This window comes from Strix uralensis, chromosome 7, assembly GCF_047716275.1.
Source record: "Strix uralensis isolate ZFMK-TIS-50842 chromosome 7, bStrUra1, whole genome shotgun sequence".
Classification (NCBI taxonomy): domain Eukaryota; kingdom Metazoa; phylum Chordata; class Aves; order Strigiformes; family Strigidae; genus Strix; species Strix uralensis.
In genome coordinates, this window is record NC_133978.1 from 9,146,525 (window position 1) to 9,172,801 (window position 26,277).

At 41.0% G+C, this 26,277-nt stretch overlaps 1 protein-coding gene across 1 annotated transcript in view; it reads left to right on the plus strand.

Moving 5' to 3' along the window:
• Positions 1-3,958: 3,958 nt before the first annotated feature.
• ANK3 (ankyrin 3) overlaps positions 3,959-26,277 on the plus strand; it is a 379,686-nt gene continuing 357,367 nt past the window's right edge. Inside the window, exon 1 of the mRNA XM_074874343.1 lies at positions 3,959-4,101. Coding sequence (XP_074730444.1) covers positions 4,030-4,101 — 72 coding nt within the window. The 5' untranslated portion in view covers positions 3,959-4,029. The remainder of the gene's footprint in view (positions 4,102-26,277) is intronic.

Here is a 26,277-nt window from a genome sequence, read left to right on the forward strand (position 1 = left end):
AGTGCTATTTGTGCAAGGCATATAGGATCAGACCTACAATGCCAAGCTCAGATTATAGTATTACAGTTGTATTTGTGGCTAAGAACCCAGTGTAATACTCTGAACAATTCCTTCTATGCCGAGTAGAGGGCAGCTGCAAGAGTCAGTATCGTCTTGTCTTTCGTATATTAATCATATTCTCCTCAGCAATAACATCACTGTAAGGAACAGAAAAAGTGTATTCTGTCTTTTACATAATGATGTGATTAAAAAAGGTCAGCTGGTTTGTGAATACCAATGAGGGTATCTAAAATAGGTTGCGTTCACTGTACTCAGAAGCAGATAAATACAAACATTGATTGGCTTCTTTTAACATTTATCAAAAACAAAAGATCATTTTGTTAGTATGTCAATGCAAAAGTACAGCAGGAGAGATTTAGTAGCATTTAGGAAAGCAAGATAATATTAGAGGAATGATATCTCTTTAATGCATAGCTCAGGTGATGCATTTAACCTCTTAAATGCCTCTTGTTATGCAGGACAGTTCCCACTATTAAGAAACATGGAGAACTCCTCTGCTGCTCTTACCCTGTATTAGCATTTTGACAGGATGCCAGAAAGCAAAAAGCTCCTCTTCCTTTATTGTGGAACACACAGCTGGTTATATACAAACCTCTAGAGAAATGCCTAACCAGGGTTTTATTTTAATAATTGTAATTATTAAATTATTAAATTTAAAAAAGGTGAACAGGGCATATGTACCAAGCCAGGTGGGGAAAAAAAAAGCACCTTTTGTTTCTCTAGAGCATCTGGGCAAAAAGCCAGACTCTACTGAAGTCATTGGCAAAACACCCATTAAATTCAGCTGGGCAAAGCTTTCACTCCCGACCCCTGTAAAACCAACCTTAGGAAAAGGTGGTTGCTTCCTGATTTTAGTTTTCGCATTTCACAGGGCTTACAAGCCAAGAAGAAAAATGGCAGAACCCAATAAACTGCTTTTTAATTGCTGTTTGGATGTATGAGAGCAGGAGAGGTGTGTTCAGAGTTGCATTTGGAGTTCAGCTCCCAGCCCTGATAGAGGCGAGCAGGTAAATGGGGAGTGCTGGTTAGCAGAGCCCTCCAGCTGAACAAGGCAATCTCAAGCTCCATTCCCATGGGGTTTGTCCAAATTTAAGGCCCTATCAGTATAGCTGTAGCAATATAACTCTATTAGCAACCCTCCTCGGGTGCAGACAATTACACTAGCTAAAAATCTGTTTGCTGGTATAGCTGTTTCATTTCAACAAATAATACTCTTTTTTCCAATTACCTCAGGTTTTCTCTGTGCTCCTTATCTGTTTATCCTTTTTCATCTTACAACAACCACCTGCTACTATGCTCTATCAGATCAAATGCACTGCAATAGCACATTTAAATTCCAAACCTCTGTCAGGGAAGTCTGACCTGAAACCTCTCCTGAAGTAAGAGAAGTCTTTCTTCCCTCTGGGTATCATTCCAGCTGCCAAAAAGAAGGTATACTCTTCCAGATGAGACAAATGAGGTATGTAAGCCTGTGGAAATGGACTCTGGATTTCCGTGTACACATCACATTCGAATTTGTTTAAAAATTCCTCCTCCTATCAATTGTGAGAGTAGAATTACAAAACACTTTTTGCTTCAAGTAAAAATGATCTTTTTAAGGTGTTATTTTTTTTTACAATCTGCAAATTCCATTTAAGTTTTTATAGTTTCCTTCCCAAAGAGTGATGGAAGGTGGTATGCAGTGATGGTGTGGTATGTGAGTTATATAAAAATAGCATGTGGCCCAGCCACAGAGCTGCTAATTGCCACTGCCAGCGACAGTACCCCTCCTTGGTAGACGTGACCAACCCTGCTTCACGCTTTCTTTTAGCTAACATGGAGGCTGTGATCCTTTTTTTCCCATCTCCTCTGGTTACCTGAGTGGGCTGAGGAAATGAGTCACATCCAAAATAAGAGGGATAAAGACGTTCTGGGGAATTAACTTCTGCATATGAGACACAGGCAAGGTCTTTGGTTAAATATTTTTATTTGGCTCTATATACAAAGAAAAAAGCATACACTTTCTAGTGAGAGTGACAAGCAGTTAGTTGCACAAGTATCACAAAGATGTATAAACACCTATAGTCAGTTTATACAGCTGGGTATTCACTTTGTAAATTATACCTACAGCACTAAGGCCCGTGGTAGTAAAAAGTAACTGGATTAAGCCATTATCAGCAATATTTCTAGGTAAATTAGTGCTTGATAGCATTTGTCATGTTTAACTGCTGCTAACTGGTAAATCAAGTTCTGATGAAAATAGGAAAATAGGTTGGTGCACCAGAATGGGATTTTGAGAGGGGAGGAAAAGTAACATGACCATAAAGTCATTTAAGTCAAAACTAAAATAATCTTAATTTCTTTTACAATATGTTTATGGTTTCAAGTCCTGTGATCCCTCACTACAAAAAGGACATTGAATGACTCGAGCGTGTCCAGAGAAGGGCAATGAAGCCAGTGAAGGGTCTGGAGCACATGTCGTACGAGGAGCGGCTGAGGGAACTGGGGTGGTTTAGTCTGGAGAAGAGGAGGCTGAGGGGAGACCTCATCGCCCTCTACAACTACCTGAAAGGAGGTTGCAGAGAACTGGGGATGAGTCTCTTCAACCAAGTAATGAGTGATAGGACAAGAGGGAATGGCCTCAAGTTGCACCAAGGAAGGTTTAGACTAGATATTAGGAAGCATTTCTTTACAGAACGGGTAGTCAGGCATTGGAATGGGCTGCCCAGGGAGGTGGTGGAGTCCCCATCCCTGGAGGTGTTTAAGAGTCAGGTTGACATAGCGCTGAGGGATCTGGTGTAGTTGGGAACTGTCAATGTTAGGCTAATGGTTGGACTGGATGATCTTCAAGGTCTTTTTCAACCTAGATGATTCTGTGATTCTGTGAAAACACACTCTATTAAGATCGATAAAAATATTTTTTTAATACTAAGAAAAAGTAGAAGCAGAACTAGTGGTCTGATCAATGCAGCAGGTCGTGGTGTGAGGTTGGCATAGCTGGCAACTTTGACGGGGAGGGGGGGAACCCCGGAGTGCCTCAGCCAGGCTCCAGCGTGTATGAGTATCAGCTAACCAGCATCCCTACGAGCAGCTCCTGGCTGCGCTCCGTGTGTGAGGTATTCTCCTGTCGCTTTTCACATGCGAGCGACTCCGAATTGGCATTATAGTAAACATACTCTTTACAGAACAGGTAGTCAGGCATTGGAATAGGCTACCCAGGGAGGTGGTGGAGTCCCCATCCCTGTAGGTGTTTAAGAGTAGGGTCGACATAGCGCTGAGGGATATGGTGTAGTTGGGATCTGTTAATGTTGGGTTGATGGTTGGACTGGATGATCTTCAAGGTCTTTTCCAACCTAGACGATTCTGTGATACTGCACTCGTAGGGCTCACTGGCTATGGAAATCCAGCGGCAGCCCTTTAACTGTGGTAGGGAATTCGTTAATGCCGCGCAGAGGATTGGGTTGGCTTCTTAGTTTTGTTTAACCAAGTTCAGCTGGGCTCCCCCGGCGGCATCCTCCGGAGCGATCTGCCCGCAGAAGGGAGCAGCGGCCCCCCGCCTGCCGCTTCCAGGGAGCCGCGGTGCAGGTGCGGCCGGCCCGGTGGCGGCTGGGGGGCTCCGGCGGGGCGCAGGTGTTCCCTGGCCCTTCGAAGTACTCCGGTAGCAGCCGCCCTCCCGCTTTTCCCGCGGGGGGAGACCTTGCTGCGGGCCGCCCCCGCCAGGCCGCGCCCCGCTGCCCAGCGGCGGGACGGGGCGGGACGGGACGCCGGCGGCCCCCGGAGCGGGCTGCCGGGAGCCGAGCGCTGCTGCCGCCCGCCCCTGCCCTGCCCTGCCCTGCCCTGCCCGCCGTGGGAGGAGAGGCACCGGCCGGGCTCGGCACCACCTGAGGGGGCGGCGGTGAGGGGCAGGCCCGCCCGCCGGTGGGGGTGAGCCCGGGACGGCTCTGCCCCCGCGCTGGGCGAGGTGAGGAGAGGTGCCTGGGAGCGCTCAACATGGCCTCCGCCTCCTCCTCCTCCTCCTCCTCCTCCTCCTCCCGTCCCGCGGGACGGGGCGGCAGAGACCAGGTGAGCGCGCAGCGCCTGCACCGCTGCCGTCGGGCGGGGTGAGGGCAGCGGCGCCGGTACCGGCGGCTCCTTCTGTTCTTCGATCCCTTTTCCTCCCTCCTCCTCCTCCTCCTCGCCGCTCCCGGGCGGAGCGGGGCCAGCGCCCGCCGCGCTGCCCGCGGCGACACCGACGGGCGGCCCCGGGCGGCTGGTGTGGCGGGGCGCGCGCGCACCGGGCGGGGGGCGGCTCGCGCTGCCGCGGCCGTTAACGGTCGCCGCCTGTCAGCGCCGGCCCCGGGGCAGCGAGGAGGGGGGGGAGGGAGGGAGGGGGGGGAGCGGCCGGCTCGGCACCCCCTCCCCGAGGTGCGAAGGCTGGTCGCGGCCGCGAAGGGGTGCCCCGGGCCCGGCCTCCTTCTTCGCCCGGCTCCGGGCGGGAGGGTCGCGCTGCTCCAAGTCTCCAGGGGGAATAAATGGCAAAAACATCTTTTAAAAAAGCAGCGTGAGCCCGCGTTAACGCTGGCAACGAGTCAGCGGATTGCATGTGCGTTGGTTGCCTGGCTGGCTGCTTCGCACCTCGGTCACGAAATGGTGATGTGCTTGGGGGCTGGAGTCTCCCCCATCCTCGCCCGGTACCCGGCCGCCAACCCAGGCCAGCGGGTCGCGGCGGGGGAAGGTGGTGGCTGGCCCACACCCTGTCACTTGGGGGGCATCAAAGGGGTGTCCACGGCCGGGAGTTGTTTTTCTCCCCAATCCTTCCTCCTCCACAGTGGTTAGCCGAGGCCACAGGGTCAGGTGAAGGAGCTTTGCTGCCGTGCTGTGTGTCCCTTAGGTGTTCGATGTGATCGCGTTCTGTTTATTGCTCTAACAAATGCTGCCTTGTGTCACGAGTGAGCGGACTGGTCCGACATTCTTCCCGCAGAAAACAAATGGCATAATCAATTTTAACTGTGAAGACCTCTGTTCTCAGGGCAAAAAAAGAGCACATTTGGGCCTGTTACACAATGTCTGACCAGCAAAATGACACTTCTCCCAGTAAGTTTTAAGGCATTGGGAAAGTGTGATAAATGTGAATTACAGCTTTTTTTTTTTTTTGAGGGTGGGCTGTATGCCCAAACTTCCTGAAACTAAAACTGAAAACTCTAAGATCAAAGCTATAATTAATCAAGGGTGAGTAAGCTTTATCCTTTGTTCATTTTTTTGGTGAAGTTGGTATCTTTTGAATCATTAAACCTCCCTGCTTTTAACGCCACTTTTGCAGCTACTTGAAACACTTAATATCCCATTTTCTCTGTCCAGTTATCTCTTTCATTGTAGAGTGCTATCGTTTCTCATGTTTCTTCCTCAAATCTGTCCAGTGTTCGTGCTTTAAACTGGAATGTAAATTAATGCCCCAAGAGGACTGATCAACTGGAAGTAAAGCACTGCTCTGGCAGTCAGGTCCTCTAAGTTCTGGCTCAGCAAGCTGCTGTTCCCCCTGCCCATGACTTCATTTCATGAGGCCTGTGTTTGAAGGAGAGCTCCTAGGATGTGAAGATGGCACTTCTTACTGTGGTGTCGCCACTCCAGGCATTTTTGTTTCCTCTTTGAATAGTTGGTTTAAGGATAAACAGGTAAAATGTGGCCTCCTTTGTGTTCACAAAGTGGGCAGCTTTCAAATGTACTCTAAAAGGTTGTGACCTGCGCTATGTTGAAAGTGTTGAAGCACAGTCCTTACAGGAGATGACTGTTCCCAGTCTCAAAACTGTGCATGTTACATCTTGGGCTTCGAGTAGCCTCAGGACTGTTGGGGACTCAGCTTTGTACTCTGGACTCTGATCTTTCAGACCATCAAGGGCAGCAGATTTCCCATTGTTTTGAGAAGACTGTTAGGTCAGGCTCTAAACGTTTAGGGTGTATTTTTGTGTGATGCATTGATTAATTTTTTTTCCCCCCCTCAAAGGATGATAGGTGTGTAAGATACTCAGACCTTGAGACACTATTAATGCCCTGTGTTGGAAATGGGGACGTGCTTTGAGACAGTCAGTGGTTTTAGTGAGTTCTTTACAAGAATCTCTTCTGCCATCATAAATCTCGCTCTGATGTCCTAGATAATTTCCGTGGGAATTTGCTAATGCTCATTGCTTGATTTCAGTTACAAAATGATACTGTACTATCATGTGCTATTGTTCTGATGATACTTGCCAGAGGATAAAGTTGGGGATTTTTGTTACTGAAAAAATTGTCACCTCTCCCATCTTTTCTGGATACTAATTTATTGGCCATGTGCTGCTTTTTTTATAAGATAACGAGATCTATTTGTTATAATGCAGTGATGTGCAAATTCATGTGAATAATTATGTGTGAATAAATATTTTCCTTTTTTAATTTCTATTTCCAGTTTTTCCTGTGATAACTTCTAAGCTTTGCAGAGGGAGTCAAAGTTGTAATGGCATAGTAAAGAAAATAACTTTCTATTAAAGATATTTTTGTATTACTGTACTACTTTGCTATTAATTATTAGAATGGCTCTGCTCTTTATTTCATTTCAATGTATTCTAAAATGTTTTGCTCAGAAGTTTATATTTTTAAAAAGCAACAGGAAGAATAGAACGCACTTTCTTGTTTTAGTTCTTTTGCTATGACAGTTCTGAGCCTCAACACTGAGTACCACTAAAACTCAACACCTAAAACTAAGTTAATTATGCTTGTAGGTCACTGACAGTGCTGTGTTTTCTTCTGTAGTGTTTATATCTAGTCAATTTACAGTGCTGAATATTTGACATTGTCTACGACTTGTAGGAGAACAGACTTTGAATTTTAGAAATTAGAAACTTGTGTACTTTTTTTGCCACTTAAGTTGTCATCTTGTTGTGCAGGGGAAGAAAAAACCCAAACTCTGTTCGAATATGAAAGCTGTGTTCTTCTCGCATAACAAAAATAATTTACTGTTTAAGTAGAAAACTTATTTCACAGAATAAACTTCCAGTTGTGATCTGTAAAACCTCAAGTGCAAACATAGCTGCTCTGAAAAACGATAATAAACCTAAATTTTATTCAGTCGTTGAAAACTTCTGCAGTTAAAAAAACAAACAATTCCCCACCAAGCCCCCAAACTCCCTGGCTGTGTAATACACAGATCAGACTACCCGAGTCTCAATTCTAGACAAATGTTCAATACAGGCAAGTTCCTGCCACTGCTGTCTCTTCTGGTTTTATCACACATTTTTATCAGTTTAACTTTGCTTTTTTTCTCCACTCCAAAGTTCTGTTCAACATACTATGTTTCTGAAAATTCAGTGCTCTTGACACCATGTAAAAACTGTTGACGTACTAATCCAGTGGTTGATTACCCATTAAAAGTTATTTTTGCCACTCTGTTGTCTGAAGTATGAATATTTCACGTATACATTAGGTTTCATGATAAGCTGTTGGCAATGGTACGCCTGTTGGCATGGCTCTCAGAATGCCAAAATAAGACCTGGCATGTTGCATTAGTTCTGGGAAAAGCATGGTTTTGCAATCTTTAATCGGGCAAAGTTTCATTAGCTCTTTGAGGGAGTTTGACAACAACTTGGCCCGAGGAAGCCTTTTTTTTTAAACAGCTTGTGGCATTTGTTAGTTTTTTCCTGAGAAGCAGAGAGTGGCATAGAACCATGGGGCATGAGGGTAATATAAAAAATTTCTGTGGGTTTTATGCTTGAATTCTGAAATGCATAATGTTAAATAGGTATTTATGATGCTGACATGTCCAAGGAGGAAAATGAGAGTTTTGAAGTTCGAATTTTCTAAAACAAACCCTCCAAAATGTCTTAAACATTTTTTTCTTTAATGTGATAAAATGTACTTGGATTCCATTCCTTAGTTCCCTGAAAAATTTGAGAAATTAGGCCAAAATTGGAAATAAAATATTGCTTTCACTTGTTTTAATCTAGGGAGGAGGGGAAAAGAAGGAACTCCAAACTGTTGCTCTTGTCTTCAGTAGTTAAGAAATGCCAGAACTTTGCTACTCTTTTGATAACTTGCATGTACTGCATGCTGGCTGGTGCTAGTATCTCTTGGTCTCAGCTGTTGAATTACATTAGCATTTACATAAAATACATAGCAAATACTAGTTGCTTGCACTGTATGTTTCTGCCAATCTTGCTGTTGGGATGCGGTATGACTATGTAGAAAGGGTATGTTACAGGTTGAGAATAATGGGTAAGGAGGATGAAGAGGACAGCAAAGAAAACTGCTTTATTAAAATGTTGATTAGTGTGATGGTGACATTCTGAGGAATGCTTGTGTCAGTCATTACCTTGTTGTTCACGTGATGATTGTGTACTCTTACACTCTTGCTTAGTTTTAGTAGAGTCTTGAGGAAAATCCATCCTGTTTAGGACTGGAGTAGTGGCTACTCTTCCTTCCTTTCTGTGACATCCCACAAAAATGAATTTAGTATTAGCTACTTAATTATATTGTAATTTCTTCTATTAAATCCATCTAAGACTTCAGGTCCCACTGTCTTGTTGAAGAGAAAAATGTAGCATATTTTCTTCAATCTCCTGTTAAAATTCAGAAAGTTACTCTTCAAGGGCATGCTTAGGTTGGTGCCCCTCAAATGAGAAATTACTCAAAGTTTCCATATAATACCTGATGTATGCATCATGACTTTATCAGTAGTTGTTATCAATTCTGTCTGATAATGACTTAGAAAATGTTATGAACTAATGAAAGGAGTTCTGTGTAGATGTAGTCGGGAGCATTTGTGGGCTGAAACCTTCCCATCCACCCTGTGTGCTAGTGCTAAAGCAAGAACTGGCTAAGCTTCTGCACTGATCCGTATTATTTTAAACAGGTTGTGATGACAGTTCCTTTTAGTAGGAGAAACTAAAGTAACATTCTGCAATGACAGAATAGTTGATAGCATATCCATGTCATATGAGAGCTTGTTTGTTACCCAGTCTTCATAGAGACTTGATTTTAGTTTTCAAAACCTCTGTGATATAGCATCTATTTTGGAAAGCATTTTTAAAGCAATCCTAATAGAAGTCATTTTCAGAGAACTTGCATAGAACAGATATGAGTTAGTTTTATGATCTTTGCATGCTGCTGTTACTAGCACTATATTTTAAGTGTGTGTGATTGGGTTTTTTATAATTTTAAAGAAAGGAATATGGATTCTCTAGTTTCCATGACAGTTGGTTTGTTCTAAGAAAAAGTAGAAATTGGAAAGGTTATGAATGATCACACCTTGACCTAATAATCAACAGAATTTATTCTGCCTTTTTTTTGGTGCAGTCAGAATTTCTGCCTGTTACTGTATTGAGGGTGGCGATTATGCAGTTGGTGAGGAATTACTTAGCATTAGGAAGATGTTCAGGCTCTAATGTCTTTATGTCTTTAATGTCTTTAATGTCTCTATTTTTCTTCTGAATTTGAAAGTTAGTAGTCTGAAGTCCTTTGTGTTGGGAAACCTCCATTTTCATAGAAATATTATATGCAAATGACTTATTTGGCTTTGCCTGAATTTACTATTCTGTAGATTTTTGTTGCATGTCTCGCTCTTAAAAGATTATCTGCTCCTCAGTTTCATGTCCTCACATGTGGGGACACACACACACACCCACCATGGACACAGGATGTGGGAGAGAGATTTTATTTAATTTCTTTTCCACCCTGTAATCTCAGACTCATTTCTGTCACTAATAGTTTAGTACAGCCTCAGGCAACAGAGCAGTTTCTGTGTAGATTCAGTTTCCTCAAAACACCTGTTTAGCTTTAGGACTGGGTCAAAGAAAATTCATCTTGAAATTGCTGGATTTACTATGCAAAGAACTCCCAGTCACACCAGAGACTAGATCTGACAAAGCTGGAAAACTGATAATTAGTTTTAGCCTTTCCTTTCCTTGCTGAGATGAATCTGGTCTATATGTGAAGCCACAATAAATTTTAAAAGCACAAAAATCAGGTTCTTGTAATGGGAAGGCAAAGCTCATGGTGGGTGGGTGGGGTAAGCAGCAGAACTGCAGGTGTTGCTTAGTGAGTACAGTTAATTTGAGTCATTAGAATTTTCCTTGTTTCTTCTTCTTTCCCCTTATTTTGGAGCTTACTGTTTGCGCTGTGGAGAAATCCCAAGAGGCAGACTGCTTAGAGTCAGTCCTGCAGTACAGAAACATTCATGGAGGTGTTTTGGGGATTGATGTGTAAAGTTTGTTGAGGCGGTTGGATGAAGAGGTAGAGAATGAATCTTGTGAATGGGGAGGGGGAAGTATACAAGGCTAAGTGACTCTAGTATGCTCTTTAAATTATATCTTTGGGGCATAATAAAACTCTAAAAACTTAACATAAAAGGTGAGTCAGCTGGCCTTCTGTTCTAACAATCAATACTGCATTCAGGGAAAGAAAAAAGACTTCTAAAGAAGAGTCATCCAGTTATAGGTAGAAGTATTCTATAATATTAGAAAGTAACAATAGTAACATATAGTAATAATCATATGATGGGTGTTAAGGGAGAGGTTAATTAACTTGGCAAAAACAGAAAGAGCAGTAGTGACTTCATAAGCTTTGAAGGAAAAACTATAGGAATGAATAAATTTGGTAACTTTTTCAAATCTTAAAATTCTTTCTTACCCTCCAGTGACCTCAGTGCTATTCTGTAAAGGAAAACATTTTACTGACTACCTTTAAAAATTTAAAAAATGAGGGGTCTCAGTATGAGTTCTAGAATGTATTTTAAAAGAGAAACTACACGATGTGTTTTATTTTAGTGGTGGTTGTGGTTTTCTTTGGTTTTGTAGATACTGTAGGCCATTTCTGTAAGTGACTACCTCTCACCAGAGTTTAGATTTAAGGCACAGCAATTATGTTATTGCCCCATATCTCTACTCATATGACTCCTTTGTGTAATATCTGAGGTACATAAACTGGTACATATAGCACCCAGAACTGTGGAGCAAGTGGCCTTCAAGGTGTGGTAAGTGGTAAGGTAAAAGAAGGCAAAGATGGAAGATACTCTTAACAGCCTCTGTAACCACTTCACCTGAGAACATTACATGCACCTAGACTTGCTCTTAAGGTTGTTGGAGACTTTAGGCATAATAACTACTAAGCAATTGTGTTTAAGTTTTGATGGACTTTAAATTAGGGAAAGTTACATATCCACGTGGCTTCTGAGTATCTGGCCTTAAACTTTTCAAGTGGTTTTTAATCTGCACCAACATGTCTAAAGTTCTTGCTTTCAGTGTCCTTTCTAGTACAATGTGGAGCAGCTGATCTGTGCTCTGACTGTGGAAGCATAGGCAGCTTGCTTTTTTTTTTAACCTCAGCCTCCGTAACAACATACTTTGCCTCATTACATTCACACTGTTGAATAAGAAGCTGCCTCTCTATTTTTTTTTTTTTTCTGCACAGCCTCATAATTTTTCATTACTTTATTTGGGGAATTCAGCTCAAATTCTTAGGGTACTGTACCTGCAACCTGACAAAGATGGGAACAAGTCCAGCATGTTTCAGGATGCGGACTTGCTCCTTCTGTGACATTCATTTTTACAAGTAATGACTTGTGCCACAGACATGACCCCATTTTGTAGGTGAATGATCTATAGGTGTGATTCGATGTTTTGAATCTCTGATGGCAGAGCCAATTTCCTATTTTATTCCTCTCTATGCCTATATTCTGCTTGCTCCTATTGAAAGAAGTACTGTAGAGAGAGCACATACGTATGTGTCTGAGAAGGCAAATCATTTCACAGGCCATGACTTTGCAAATGCATGGGTCAGCCTTACTCTGGGATAGGAGTCTCTGGTGGGAACAAGTTACAGTGAATAAGGAAAAGGCAAGAACTCACCTCTTAAAAATTTGTGATGTAGAACACCGACAACCAGTGCAGGTGCTCAGCTTTTATATTCAGGAGCATATGTACCTCACAAGGCTCCACCTGAGTCTTGCTTGGTCTTAGATTTGGTGGTTGTATGCTTGGTTGGGAACTCAACCTGTAGCTTCAACATCTCATTCCAGTGCCTTAGTTCCCAACAGTGTAACACAACAGGGAACTTAATCTTTTCTGGTTTTTTGTTGTTTATTGTTTTTTCTTTTCTTTTTTTATTCCCCCCCCCCCCCCCCCCATTGGTGTGTCAAATCTACTGTGCTCTGGTGATGCTTGCAATCATTTGCTAAAAAACATGTCTATTTACTGTTGTCCTTCCCTCTGATACAACTTTGTGAAATGACTTTAATTCAGTAAGGTACTCTTGTTCTTGAAGTTATTGCTTTTCCTTATATTGATACAGGTTAAACTTCAGCCTTTAGTCATTTTGGTGATGTGGCTTACAGTGCAGTTTTGAAAAGTGTTTTGTTGCTGTAGTTGGGGAGAGATGGACTGTAGCAGTGTTGTGGCAGGGAGTGGTAGGGGAGCAGGGCAGGTGCTTTGCTACCTGGTTTCATTGCTGCAGAAAACGTTGTGTAAATACATTGAGACTTTCCTCTGATTTCTGTGATGTAATGTTTATTAAATAAGCACTGTATTGTTTAAAACTCAGGTGTCAGAGGTAGCAAGCTAAATGCATTCAGAAACAATGTGACAAGTCTGAAGAATAATATGCTTTTCCAGTCATCCTCATGTAGGAGCTAATCCTGCATACTAGGGAAGCTCACGGGAAACAGTATCTTTCTGAAAGGGTATGAAAAATAGTGATGTGTTTAACTGCATTTGATTTAGTGGTTGGAAAAGTCTGGGACTAGCGGTAAGGGGGTCAGTAAGTCCTAAATGAAGCTGTTTGATCAAGTATCATGAAAAACAACAATAGTTTTGATATGAAGATGAGATATACAGTCTACTGTTCAAATTGTATCATAAATCAAACAAGTAAAAAAAAAAAAAAAAGAAGAATGCACGTGCATCAGTCTGTGTCAGTTCAGAATACTTTCCTGTGTGTGGCCTGTATTTCTTTTCATGGACTCCATCCCTGCAAAGCCGCTTTGTGATCTCAGTCTTGATGTGGGTCAAAAGGGGAAGATTGTTAACATTCCTCCTGCCCCTCTGCATCACCATCACCAGCTCTCAGTGGATATCAGTCCTTTGGGCTTGTGTGGGAGAGGGCAGTGGAATTTTGTGCCACTTGTAGTTGCTCTTCCAAATATTTCTCTCCATGTGTGTCTTGTCTGGACAATAACCCAGCTCCCAGTTTTTGACAATTATCATGAATTGTGATTGATTTAGTAATTGGAATGATGATATTTCTGCAATACTAGTATTTTCATATTTTATTGATATTCGTGTGCCCATCAGGAAGTCTATGATAGAGCTAAGCAAACAACTTTTCTCCAAGAGAATTGTAACTCTAGGCAGTGTTCTCTGTAATTGTCCTTTAAAATTTGTCTTGCCTTGTCCCTGGTTTGCAGGTTGAATACTTTGCTTATCTATGTGGCTCTTTCTCCCCACTTTAATGATTGTGCTGTATTTGTTTTGATACTAGTATAGTTTCACTGTAACAGCTTTGGTTTTACAGGATAAACAACCACATTTTTTTGGCTGAATTTAAACTGCTTTCCAAATGAAGTGTCTTTTGTTCTGCAAATGAATTACACTGGATTGTTATAAGCAGTTTAGAATTGCTTGTTACAATGATACAAGTAGGTAACAACATGCCCCTGAAGAGATTAAGGACTTCTCATTTTATGTTGCATTTGCTCCAGTCATCACAATTCTAATGAAATGCATGACATTTTTCTGCAGTATCTTTTCCTTGTCTTTAATGTGTCCATCTTCCTAAAGAACTTGTTAAGGAACATGGTGTTGTCGAACAATATTCCCTTGATCAAGCTGGAACAAAACAAAATATAATGCTCAGTAGTGGTCTATAGCTTGAAAAGCAAATGTACAAAGATCGTTAACCTCTTACTGAGTTCAAATATATTCCCTCTTGAGGGAGGGAATAACCATATACCAAATATGGTTATTGCAAAGGTTAGATACTGGGGAGAAAAAAGCTTAGAAACAGAACCTGGTTTACATATTTACTATAGATAATCTTTACTTAAGAGGAATATGTGTAAAAAGATACTAATAAGTAACAGCAAATTACATAACCTTTGTGCATTTTCTTGCTAATGTTTCTTTTACGCCCTGCTTTTACTACAGTTAACAAAACCAGTGTATTGTAATGGGAGAGTCTAAAATACGGTGATTTTATTTAGTCAGCTGCATGGTATGTTTAACTGGGCTGTGCCATTTAAGCAACAAAAAGGAATACCATTCAGATTGTTCCATGGAAGGAGAAGTAATTGTCTTAGACACCTGTAATCTCGTCATCTGCTTATTTTTGTGCCAAGTCCACACACTGCAGATGATTTTGGCAGTTTAGCATGATAAACATGTTAAGCTTTCTTCATGAAGGACACTAGTATCTGAAAAAACCTTCAATAATACTGCAAATAAACCACTTGACTGTTTTGTGTTTTAATATGTAAACCCCCTTTGTTCTTGTTTGTGACAGTTGTTGCTGATGTAAGTATAGCAAACCCAGCTGTACTAGTCACTCAGAAGTCCTTGCTAGGGTTTTTTGTAGCTTTAAAATTATATACAGTACTCTTCAGCAGAACACCAAACTTTAAGAACCTTGGAAAGCACTGATATAAGTTGTGTATTTTTAAATATATGAACAAGTTTGAATTTTCTGGAAATATGTCTACACATTATAGTGAGTTTCATATAGCAAGTTCTGTTAAAATAATAATAGTGGAACAGCTAAGAAATAGCAATCAATTTTAATTCAACTGCCTTTAACTAAAGGATGAAAAGAAAATGTGTGACTGCTGCTATATATCATCACTTCCACTGACTGAAACAAAAAATGCAATCCTCTTATTTCTTAGCAATACTTTATAAAAAAATTTGCATATTTGTATTCAATGAGATCACAGCCTTTAGTCATCGTCATCCATACTTATCACAGTCACTAGTTTATGCCTTCCTTTACTCTTCGTACTGTGTCAGTCTGAAGAGTTGAAGTGGAATTGGCTCTGTCTCTCGTGTGCAGAGCTGCTGACTGGTTTGACTTCTCATAGGTGTGCTGAATATATATACATAATTTTTTATATATAAAAATATATGTTTTATTAACTTGCAGTGATTGATGTTGTTATACTCTCTGTTCTTGAGTAAAAACACATTTAAAAAGTAATTCTGTTGGGTTCAAATGTCTGCTCGTACAAAGCCTGTAAGAGAAAGGCCATCCTTGAATTTATTTTACTAGGAATCCCCCAACTTCTAGTGAAATGCAAAACTTGTGTTCTAGTGGAGTAAGTTCTAGTGGAGTAAGCTGCAGTCCTACCTTCCCAAGCCCACTGAATCTCTTTCCAAAAAAACCCCCACCAGATAGTGAAAAACTGTTTTCTGAGATCTTGACTCTTTTCCCCATTAGTGTTATAGGGAACTCCAGAACACTATTGTTGGTGAGCTCTGTGCTTTCGGGGACTACTGTGTGCTCTGAAGTTTTGGTGTGAGTGCTAAACCAGAGAGGACCATCCACAGCACTGATAGCATATTTTCCCAAAATCCTAAATTTTTTCCTAAAGATCTGTGGTGAAAAAGCATTTTCTGCTCTTTGAAACTTGCAGTAATACCATCAAGCACTCTTCTTGTTTGTTTTTAACTGTGACTGTTTAACTCTTGACACTTGTTGACAAAAATATCTATCTATGCATTTTTTTTGTATTTAGCATTGTGTCCTGTGTAACCAGGCAACCCAACATAAAATGAGGATATAGAACTTAAGATACAGAAATGTGCACTGTGTCTCTTGGTGCAGTTAGTGTATGGAGCCAGGTGAGCAAAAGTGGAGGCTGAATTTTTATTGCCAGTCATTGGTTGTGAGCAGTGCCTCTAGGACTGCAGTTCCCCCAAAACACCTGTGCCAATATGTAAGTGTCTTGCATTTCCCCTGACGGAAGGAATGTCCTTGCTGTTTCACTTGGATTTGTCAATATAGCTGCCCCCACGGCAGCTTGCCAGCTGCTTTGTTTGTGATCTCTCCTGCTTTACAAGGGTGGGTAGATGTCTGTCACTTGTCATCATGTTTCTTCTGCTCTGCTTTCCTGGCAGATGCTCGTACCTACCACGTGGCTGATTATTCTCTGGGGTCAGAAGGCTTGCTGAATGCTGGTAGGGCTTTTGTCCATCTGAACTAGTGATCCTCTCAAAGCACTGCTGATATTCTGGTCACGCTGAATACAAAAGCTCTTTCATTTTTCAGAATGTGTTTTTTTCCTATTTTTAGTAACTTTTCCAGTTAATGATTAGTTTACTTTATAACAAGTACCGATGTATGTATTGTTTCAGTCATGCTGATAAACAGATCTTTATATACTGATACACGGTAGTTTGGGGGGACAAACTCACTGGAATATCTAATAATGAGCAAATGCTTTTATTAAAGATGGGAAGGCCACTAGACTGCACACCTGCTAGTTGTAAAAAATGAGTTTAATTTGAAAATGGATCAAGAGATTTGTTTCATTTCACTACTAGTTAAACCTGTTAAGAACAAAGAATTTAGGTAGCAATGCATTCATCTTTTTTAATGTATGTCTTAGTGTGGTATAAGGATATTTTAATCTGTATTTAAACTCATAGGTTGTTATTCATTATGAAAGATTGTACTTTATATTTAAATAATAATTACTATAAATAACCATAAATTTAAAAACAATTATTAAAGAAAGGACTGTGCTTTTTTTTTTTTCCTTCTCCCTTCCCCTCTCTCAGCTTGGGGAGGAAAAAAATAAACCCTGTATGAAAACTGATTTTGTTTTGATGTTAGTCAGATACTCAATTTATCTGCTTTCATTTCTTTGACATGGCTAACTTCTAATAAATGAGCTCTGTGCTCTTCAATTGAGACTCAGTGATGTGTGTATTCTGTTTCATAATCATGTTTAAATGATTAGCCAAGTAGAAAATTGCATGCTCAGTAGAAAAATAAATTGAAGAGGGTAACATTGTAATATTAATCTTCACTAAATTGTAGTATAATGCTTTGAAATGGAAGAAACATGTATTTCATGACATACTTTCCTGCTAGCAGAAAGTTCTCTAATTTGCATTTGTATACAAACAGTTTTTCTCCTATGCTTAATTAGGTGAGCAAGTAAAAATAGGTCTTGAAATTAAGCATGTGTGTAATGTTAGGAAAGCTTTTAAATGTATAAACTTCAAATATCGTGGGTATTTTCTCCCGTCTTATTACTTAACCCCTCCCACCCCAACACTAACTAGCGAATATCAGATTTAAAGAAATGCTTTTGGCATGTTATGCATTTTCCCAGTCTCTTCAGGATCTTTTAGTTTCAGTAAGGATTATAAACTATCCAGGACTGCACTAATTTTGACAGATTTTCCACTGCTTTTATGCTGAATGATGAACATCAGTTATGTTCTAAGCAAATGACTTCAGGGTCCTTTAGGGCACAAATTACACCAGCCTAAAGACAATGATGTTTATGGTCACCTACAGCTTAGACACATCCTCTAACATTCACTCTGTCATGATTATGGGACAGTCTGCACTTCTTGTCTCTCAGAATACTGGCTGTTTCAGTCATGTATTCTTGTTTTTATTCCTCAGAAGGATTTTGAAGATTACTGTTGTTAGTACAGGCCTTATTCTCAGTGTGAAGTTCATCACGCTGCTGGCCAGATAGCTGAGAGTGATCTTGGATGCGGTCTGTACGCTGTAAAACCCTGTGATTTGAGGTTATTTTAAAATAAAGTTATTGCTTTAAAGTGCAAGATATTTAGGAAGAGATAATTTTTAAATTGTCTTAGCAATAGGTATCCCATAATGTCATAGAGGTACCAACACTTCTCAAATTCCAAGGGTTCCTGGGGATGAACTGTGGCTCCCTGCATTCAACTGATTTCTATAACTGAGGGCCTGATCTCCTTCTACGACAGGGCGACCTGCTTATTGGATGAGGGAAAGGCTGTGGATGTTGTCTACCTTGACTTTAGTAAGGCCTTTGACACTGTTTCCCACAGCATTCTCCTGGCGAAACTGGCTGCTCACGGCTTGGATGGGCACATGCTTCGCTGGGTAAAAAACTGGCTGGATGGCCGGGCCCAAAGAGTTGTGGTGAACAGAGTTAAATCCAGTTGGCGGCCGGTCACGAGTGGTGTCCCCCAGGGCTGGGTTTTGGGGCCACTCCTGTTTAACATCTTTATTGATGACCTAGATGAGGGGATCAAGTGCATCCTCAGTAAGTTTGCAGATGACACCAAGTTGGGTGGGAGTGTTGATCTGCTCGAGGGTAGGGAGGCTCTGCAGAGAGATCTGGACAGGCTGGAGCGATGGGCTAAGGCCAACTGTAGGAGTTTCAATAAGGCCAAATGCCGGGTGCTGCACTTGGGCCACAACAACCCCCAGCAGCGCTACAGGCTTGGGGAGGAGTGGCTGGAGAGCTGCCTGTCAGAGAGGGACCTGGGGGTGTTGATTGACAGCCAGCTGAACAGGAGCCAGCAGTGTGCCCAGGTGGCCAAGAAGGCCAATGGCATCCTGGCTTGCATCAGAAATAGTGTGGCCAGCAGGGACAGGGAAGGGATCTTACCCCTGTACTCGGCACTGGTGAGGCCGCACCTCGATAACTGTGTTCAGTTTTGGGCCCCTCACTGCAAAAAGAACATTGAATTACTCGAGCGTGTCCAGAGAAGGGCAACGAAGCCGGTGAAGGGTCTGGAGCACATGTCGTACGAGGAGCGGCTGAGGGAACTGGGGTTGTTTAGTCTGGAGAAGAGGAGGCTGAGGGGAGACCTCATTGCCCTCTACAACTGCCTGAAAGGAGGTTGCAGAGAGCTGGGGATGAGTCTCTTCAACCAAGTAATAAGTGATAGGACAAGAGGGAATGGCCTCAAGTTGCACCAGGGAAGGTTTAGACTGGATATTAGGAAGCATTTCTTTACAGGACGGGTTGCTAGGCGTTGGAATGGGCTGCCCAGGGAGGTGGTGGAGTCCCCATCCCTGGAGGGGTTTAAGAGTTGGGTTGACATAACGTTGAGGGATCTGGTGTAGTTGGGAACTGTTAATGTTGGGTTGATGGTTGGACTGGATGATCTTCAAGGTCTTTTCCAACCTAGACGATTCTGCGATTCATTTGTAGCAATGTTTCTTTAGGTGTCTACAGGGGTTTTTGACTGGTGCATGGATGCTCATGCCAAACTGGTTAGAGACAGACTTAGGAAAGAGCCACAGCCATGGAACTTGGGAGACTGTAGGGAATGAACTGGAGTGCTGAAGGAATTGCAGCTGTTAAATGGCCAGGCAAGAGCATGGTTAGAAACTAAAGCTAAAGACCAGGAAATTACAAAGTTGGTATCATAAAATAAGGTGCAGGGGAAGCTAGCAGGATTTGGCTGGTGTGAGGGAAGGTGAGAACTAGAGCAGGCAGGAGAAAGATCAGACTTGTGAACAAAACTGTAGGTGAAGACACTCCTTCATGCTATATCCTTCTTACGTGCTGGGCCTTGGTCTCCTTGCATCTGTGTCTGACAGTGGCCACATTGGCCAGATGACATCTGGCCAGCCTGATGCTTCTTTGGATCTTTAGGGACCCGTTCAAGGCAAGGTCAAGGTTTCTGAGCCCCTTAAAGACATGATGCTATTCTTGTGTGTGATTTGGTCTCTAACGTCACTGACATAAGGGAATTTTCTTCTATTTGTCATAAGTTTAAAATAGTAGCCAACATATATATGAGATGAGATTTAATGGTCTTCTATTGTATCATTGATTGTGATATGTTCTTTTTGAAACGAGATGTTTTGATGAATTTCTAATTTTGGATCACATGCAATACTGGGAATAGCAACTATTTCCCCCCCCGCTAAGCAAACATCTTACAATGTAAGTTAGATCCAAATGCCAATGTCTATGAAAATGTGATGCAGAGTCTTTTTCCTTTTTTCTTTTTTTTTTTTTTTTTTAACACATTCTTTCATGTCCTACAAAACTTAAAATATAGCTGGTTGAGTGCTGGGACATGCTGTCAGTCAGAGTTGAGCACTTTGGGATTAGTGGATGGACTTAGTTTTTAATTTAGAAAGGTTGGGTTTTTAGGGAAGGGAGGAGGGAAAGGAAGATTCTTTTAGTGCTTAAAACCTTGCATTTTTTAAAATAGTGTGATCCTGGAGAACTGTAGGTGCAACACATGTACATAAGCCTGAATTGTATATGATTATTAGCTTCAGATCCATATTTGTAACAGCTATCCTAAAGCAATGAGAAGAGGGGGAAAAGACACTGCATTTGAAAGAGACAATCTATTTTATGGTGCTAATGGAAACACAGGTCAAAGTAGTGTAAGTTAGAAATAGATGGAAAATGTAGAAAAGGCAGAAAATAGGTCTAGCTTCACATTTTTTCTAAATGAGTGATAAATGTTTTGCTTCTAAAAGTCATATTTGTATACATAAGCACTGACTGCAATGTGTTCGAAATTGCCAAAACATCAAAACTGTTGTAGAATTGATGTTTAGAAGATGTACTGAAGCCATTGCAAAGCTAGACAGTGTCGATTGGTTTGGTCAGACATTTTTTTCTCAAACCAGGCCTGAGTATATTTGTTTGTCATTCGTCATCCCCTCCCCATGCCCAGCCAGGTGGCTCCAGGTGTGACTTCTGGTGAAGGAACCCTAGAGTTTCCATACCAGAAAATGAGGTGTTCTTTCCAGAGAAGCTGCAACATTGTTTTACTTGCATTTTCACTAACACTCAGATTTATTTGAAAGGCAAAACACAATGAGTTTCTCTTGTGGTAAAGAGAACATGGGAAGGAAGCTGGGAGATTTTTCCTGCAAATTGTGATGTGTCATAGGTATTTCATAGTTTACTGTTACTCTGATGCAATGGACCTGCTTGGGGGAGAATGATCTGGACAGGGTATCCTGAGAGATGCCATGACAGAAGCTGAAAGAGCAGCTGGTGTCAGATAGAGCCCCAGTTTGTGTTTTCTTATTTGGTAAGCCTATTACAAACTTTAAAGAACTTAAACTTCCATGTGGCAAGAATCGACTTGCTATGCTCATTGATGTTTAACTAGTGTCTGAAGCAAATGCAAATGAGTCTGCCAATTTTGGGGTGCTTTCAGTTCCTTAGAAGTGACAAGCACAATGGATGTGATGTTACTGAGGAACCTTCCAGGTAACTGCAACCCAAAAGAAGTGGGAAAATCCCAGAGCTGGGGGATGGGATGGGGGCTTGCTTCCTTCTATCTTCCTCCCTCCCCTCTGTCTCAACAGTCAGTTTGAATTCAGGCAACCCTAAGTGAACAAACAGAGAAAAAATTCTTCTGTGTACTGAGAGCCAGCCTGATACAGGACATGGAGCAGAGATGAAGCAAGAACCTACACCTTGGTAAACCAGGGTATAGTGGACTTCAGTCTTAAGATTTAGAAAATAAGCAACATTAAATGATGTGTGGTAGTAAACTTTGCAGCTGTATCCCAGACAGCTGCCTAAGAGACTGCTGGCTCAAACTGTTTATCAAACCTCATAAAAGTTGACTGCTGATCTTAACCCTTTTTAATAGGTCAGCAGGGAGAAAGATCACAAGCCTAATTTGCAAATAGACTTTCCCCATCAGATTAAATATGGTCAAAGAAACACTTAAAATGCTAATATGCTGGTGGGCAAAATGAAGTCTTTAATGAATTAGATATGTGAACCTGATTCCAGATTTCTGGAGTCACTTTCTGAAAATTGTTTTTGTTTTCTGGTATGTGACCAAAGCTTTGTCTAGACTAGTAAGGTTGGTTTTTGGTTGTTATTTTTTAAATCACAGTACAGATTTGCTAAAGGAGAGTAGAGGGTACTGTAGGATCCTTTTCCCCCCTGTTAACTTCATGTAGTGTAGCACACGGGCTCAGGTCCTGTGATGGAAATTCCCTCCCATCCCTCTTTGCCCTGTGATTCTAGACATCCCTGGAAATGGTTAATGAAAGTGTGCATTTAAGTGTATAAACATACACTATTCTTAATTGTTCCTGAGGTATAAATGACCATTCAGCTTGAATTTTAAGAATCCAAAATTGTGCTACACGATCAGGTATTAATGACCTTTATTGCAGGTAGACTTGGATCTAGGAGGAAGGCAGTTTTTACCCCTTTTCACAAATTGGCCTTTTCTTGTATGCACACCTAGAGAATCTGAGTTTTTTTGCAAGACTTCTTGCCCTTCACTCTTTATAGAATATTTACTCTTCTGTGTGTGAGGGGGGTTACTCTGTAGTTTGGATCTTTGTGCAAAAATGGAAATACAAGTTGCTAGTTTATTTTCAGTGTCTGGTAATCTTGTACATTATTTCTCTCCAGGGTGTTTCCAAAACTATTTCCTTTGCTCAAAATAAGTGGTTTTATTCTATGTCATCAGGATAAGAGAAACAAAATAAAAGGTTTCCTTGTATCTTCTTAATATTTCTGTGGTGGTATGAAACAAAAGAACACCAGTCATGTTAGCATTGGCAAATACCAAGCTCTTTCTTGGTGAATAAATAGATAAGAAAGACCTCTGGAAGGAGAACCTGAAGAAAGACTTGCATGTTTCTGCAGTGAATGGAGAGTATGATTGTTTGAACTAGTGATAGAAAGAAACTTGGCATGTTCACCGATGAATGCCAACTTAAAGGAAAAAAAAAGAAAGACTAAAAATATTTGAGTCATCTAACCTAAAGAGAAAGTTGCAGTCCCTAAGTTTTGGTGTAAACAGTTATACTCAATTCTGTGGTGTATATCTTGAAGTGAGGGGAGAAATATGAGGGTTTGTTTCTTTTGAAATGCTGTAGGATTTTTTTAGTTTATTTTTCTGTGAATGGGGTTATTCTCACCCTGAGAATAAAATAAAACCAGAAATCAGCTTGGTCCAGATGCCACAGAAGCTAAAAAGTGGGAAATGCTCATAATTTATCAGTGAGAGAAGGTCCTTAAATCAAAAATGGAAAGTATTTTTGGTATAAAACCTGCAAAGATGGCAACAGATATTTTTATCTTAAATTTAAGACTTTGGCCTTAAGCTATTTGTCTGTGTTTGGATCTTGCCACTTTAGGTCTGGTCTCTCTTTTTCATCTAATTTAATCTAATTTCAAATAGTGCTGAGAGTTCCCTCCAACAGCTGCATGAAAAGGCATTTTGGGAGGCACAAGTGATACAAATGAATACTATATATCCTTTTGTCAAGTCAGGCTTCCAAGAATCAGCTTTTATGAAAGAAAAAGATAATATATGTGCATTTCTGTATTTGCCAACTATTATCACCTTCCCATTAATTTCTTTGGGCTAATCTGATTCATTTTAGTCACAGGATTTTGGGGCTCACTCTTTTGAGAAAGTGAGCAAGCAGAAGTACAATGTAGAGTGGGATTTGAGAAGCAAACTCTTTGGGGGTCTGTTGATAATGTTTGTAAAATATAAGCCAAAATAATGTCTTGCAGAACCAAGGGTAGGAGATAGAATAAGTTGTTTCAGGACCTGTGTGGACAGTTCTGTACTCTGAAGATCTTATCTAAGAAAATTCTGTATATTATATTTTTCTTTGCAGTTTTATTTGTAGGCTAATTTCATCTGGAGGGTTTAGCTATATTTTCATGTGTAAATTTAATGAACATGATTGCCTGCCTATAAGAAGTCAAGCATGGTTTATCAACTACAGAGCCACAAACATTGTTGCATAACTAAGTCTTTAGGGGAAAACATTAAAAAATTATAGGATAAAAGTTCCCTCAGAGCTGCTGCTTTTTTTTAAACACGATTTTTGTGATCCAAGCTTATTACATTGCTTCCAGAATAACTGTTCAGAGCCTGGACTGGATGCTTGATTTTACAGTGAAATTAATGGGCTCTGGATCACTTTATACTCTTCTACTGCAGCGCATCCTTCAGTACTAACATCTCTATTTACTTGCTAACAAGAGCAGCAGAGTAAAAGAATTGCTACCTAATTAATACTAATATCATGCTGGTTTTCTTGCTTTTGGCTGTCTTTCAGGTAAGTACCTGAAAATATCTGTGCTTTCTGTTGGACTGTAGCACCTGATGAATTGTTCTCCAGAACAGGGATGTATTCCCGAACCAGAGCCAGAAATTAGTAGCAGTGTTGGGACTGTGAATCGTAGTCTTCCTGGAAGATTCAGTGTAAGATGTAGAAAACTGAATTGAAATCTTACAGCTGAAGCTAAAACACAAATCTTGTGCTGTGTTCACCTAATAAATAATAGGGCTGTTAATCAGTTACTATAAGGAAGTTTGGTTTAACTAAGCATTGTAGGCATGAAAAATTCTCTACTATATTTTTGCTATAAAATCGCTCCAGCAGATAACGAAAGGAAAGAGTTTACCCTTTTTCTTCCAAAGCATAAATGATTCCAGAAGTAGCAGGTTGAACGGCTTCGGGACTAGGAAATTACAAGTTAATTTTGTTGTTTGTTGCTATGAGTTTTTTTGGTCATTAAGGATGCATAAGAACTGTTTAATGTGAGCACTTTGTAGGTTGTTGAATCACACTGCCAACATTCAGCCATCCAATTAAATCACTGTTTAGCCTTGCAATTGTTTCTTTTGGGGAGGAATTGCTGGTGGGAGGTAGAAAGTTCAGGGTAATAACTTCTCTACTGTGTTGAAAACAAGCTCTATACCTATTGTATGCACTTGCCACTGAAGTATTAACAGTTTATACTGTTGAAATGTTTTGTGAAAGCACCGAAGGTATTGGAGGAAGGGTGTGATTTGTAGATATTTAGTCAAAGGAGAACTATTATTTCCATTTACACTTAACTAATTCAGCTGCAAAATTGATGGTAAACCAATGTATGGATCGAACTAATGTATGGGATCTGATATGCAAAGTATCTTTATTTGCCTAGTGCCCCATAGAGGCCAAAGCTCTGTGGGTCTGAAGAGCTTTTGTGGCAACACAACTCTTCTGTGAGGAGGTCGATGAGAGAAAGCAGTGAACCTTGCTGGTAGCTGCCTCCGTTCCCGTTGTCTGCGTCCAGCTGACTTGCTGTTTTCCACAACCTCCTCTAGTTCATCTGGCTCCTGTCAACAGCTCTGCTGGGAAGGCAGCAGCCACAGCCAACGGAGCTTGTGAAAGCTGGGGGAGAGAGGGGAGTGCACAAAACTGAGTTACTATGACTTGATCTCCTGTTTCTCATTTTCATAGCTCATTCTGGCTGGTAAGCACTCAGGTAGGAAATGCCAGGTGCAAGAACTGAGACGGAAATTGTGAGCGAAGCAAAGTATGGGAAGAAGCCTGAGTCCTAAAACTGACCATGGTGGCTCTGTTAACAGAATGTAATCATATGGGGATAACTAGTTAAGAAGACAAAGATCCCAGTCAAACCATTTATATATTTTAATCTACTGAGTATGTTACTGTATGACCTATTAAATACATAACCCTACAATGAGCTGGCAGAATGTTTTTGGTGAGAGAATGTACTTTTAAGCTAGGTTTTCCCACACAGTAATCCTTTCTGTCAGCCTCTCCCTACTGACACTCAAGACATTTTGAACTTCTTGGCTGCTCTAGATTAAATTTGACAGAACAGAAACAGTTCAAAGTTAGTTTTCCACAAACTTCATGGAAACAGGTGGGCAGACCAATTCACGTTTCCAGTTTGACCACTGTAGTGCAAGCTTAGCCATATTGCTACACAGCAAAGAATCTAAGTGGGAGTGGGGACCAGACAGAGTAAGTTCCACCACTGTTCACAAAATTACTTACTTGTGTCACATGCTCATAAAACAGTTGTAGCACCAACCTTTGTTAAAGTTTACCGAAAAGAAAGTTGAGAGCCAGCTTGGAGATTCTGTTCAAAGATGTGAAGCGCATTTAAGAACCTAGGAGGTATTTTGTTCCCTTTAAGTTACATAGTTACTAGGACCATGTGCTCAACAGGAATACATGTCTCATCTTCACAAAAAGAGGGTTATGGCATGGGTAGGGACCCCTAAAAAGTTAAAAAATTGAGATCATGGGATCTTCATGGTCCTACCTGTGGATGTCTCTTCCTGTATCTCTGCCATTGTAGAACCTAAGCCAATACTGTCCACAGTCTCCAGACCTCCTCCTCTGGAGAGCTAATGGTGCTTTGCAAAAAGCATCTGAGGATCAGCTTTTTTTTTCCCCCCCCCGATGGTTGCATTTCCTTGCTTGTTATTTCTTGCTCCCTCTTGTCTGTGCTTCTGTTCCACT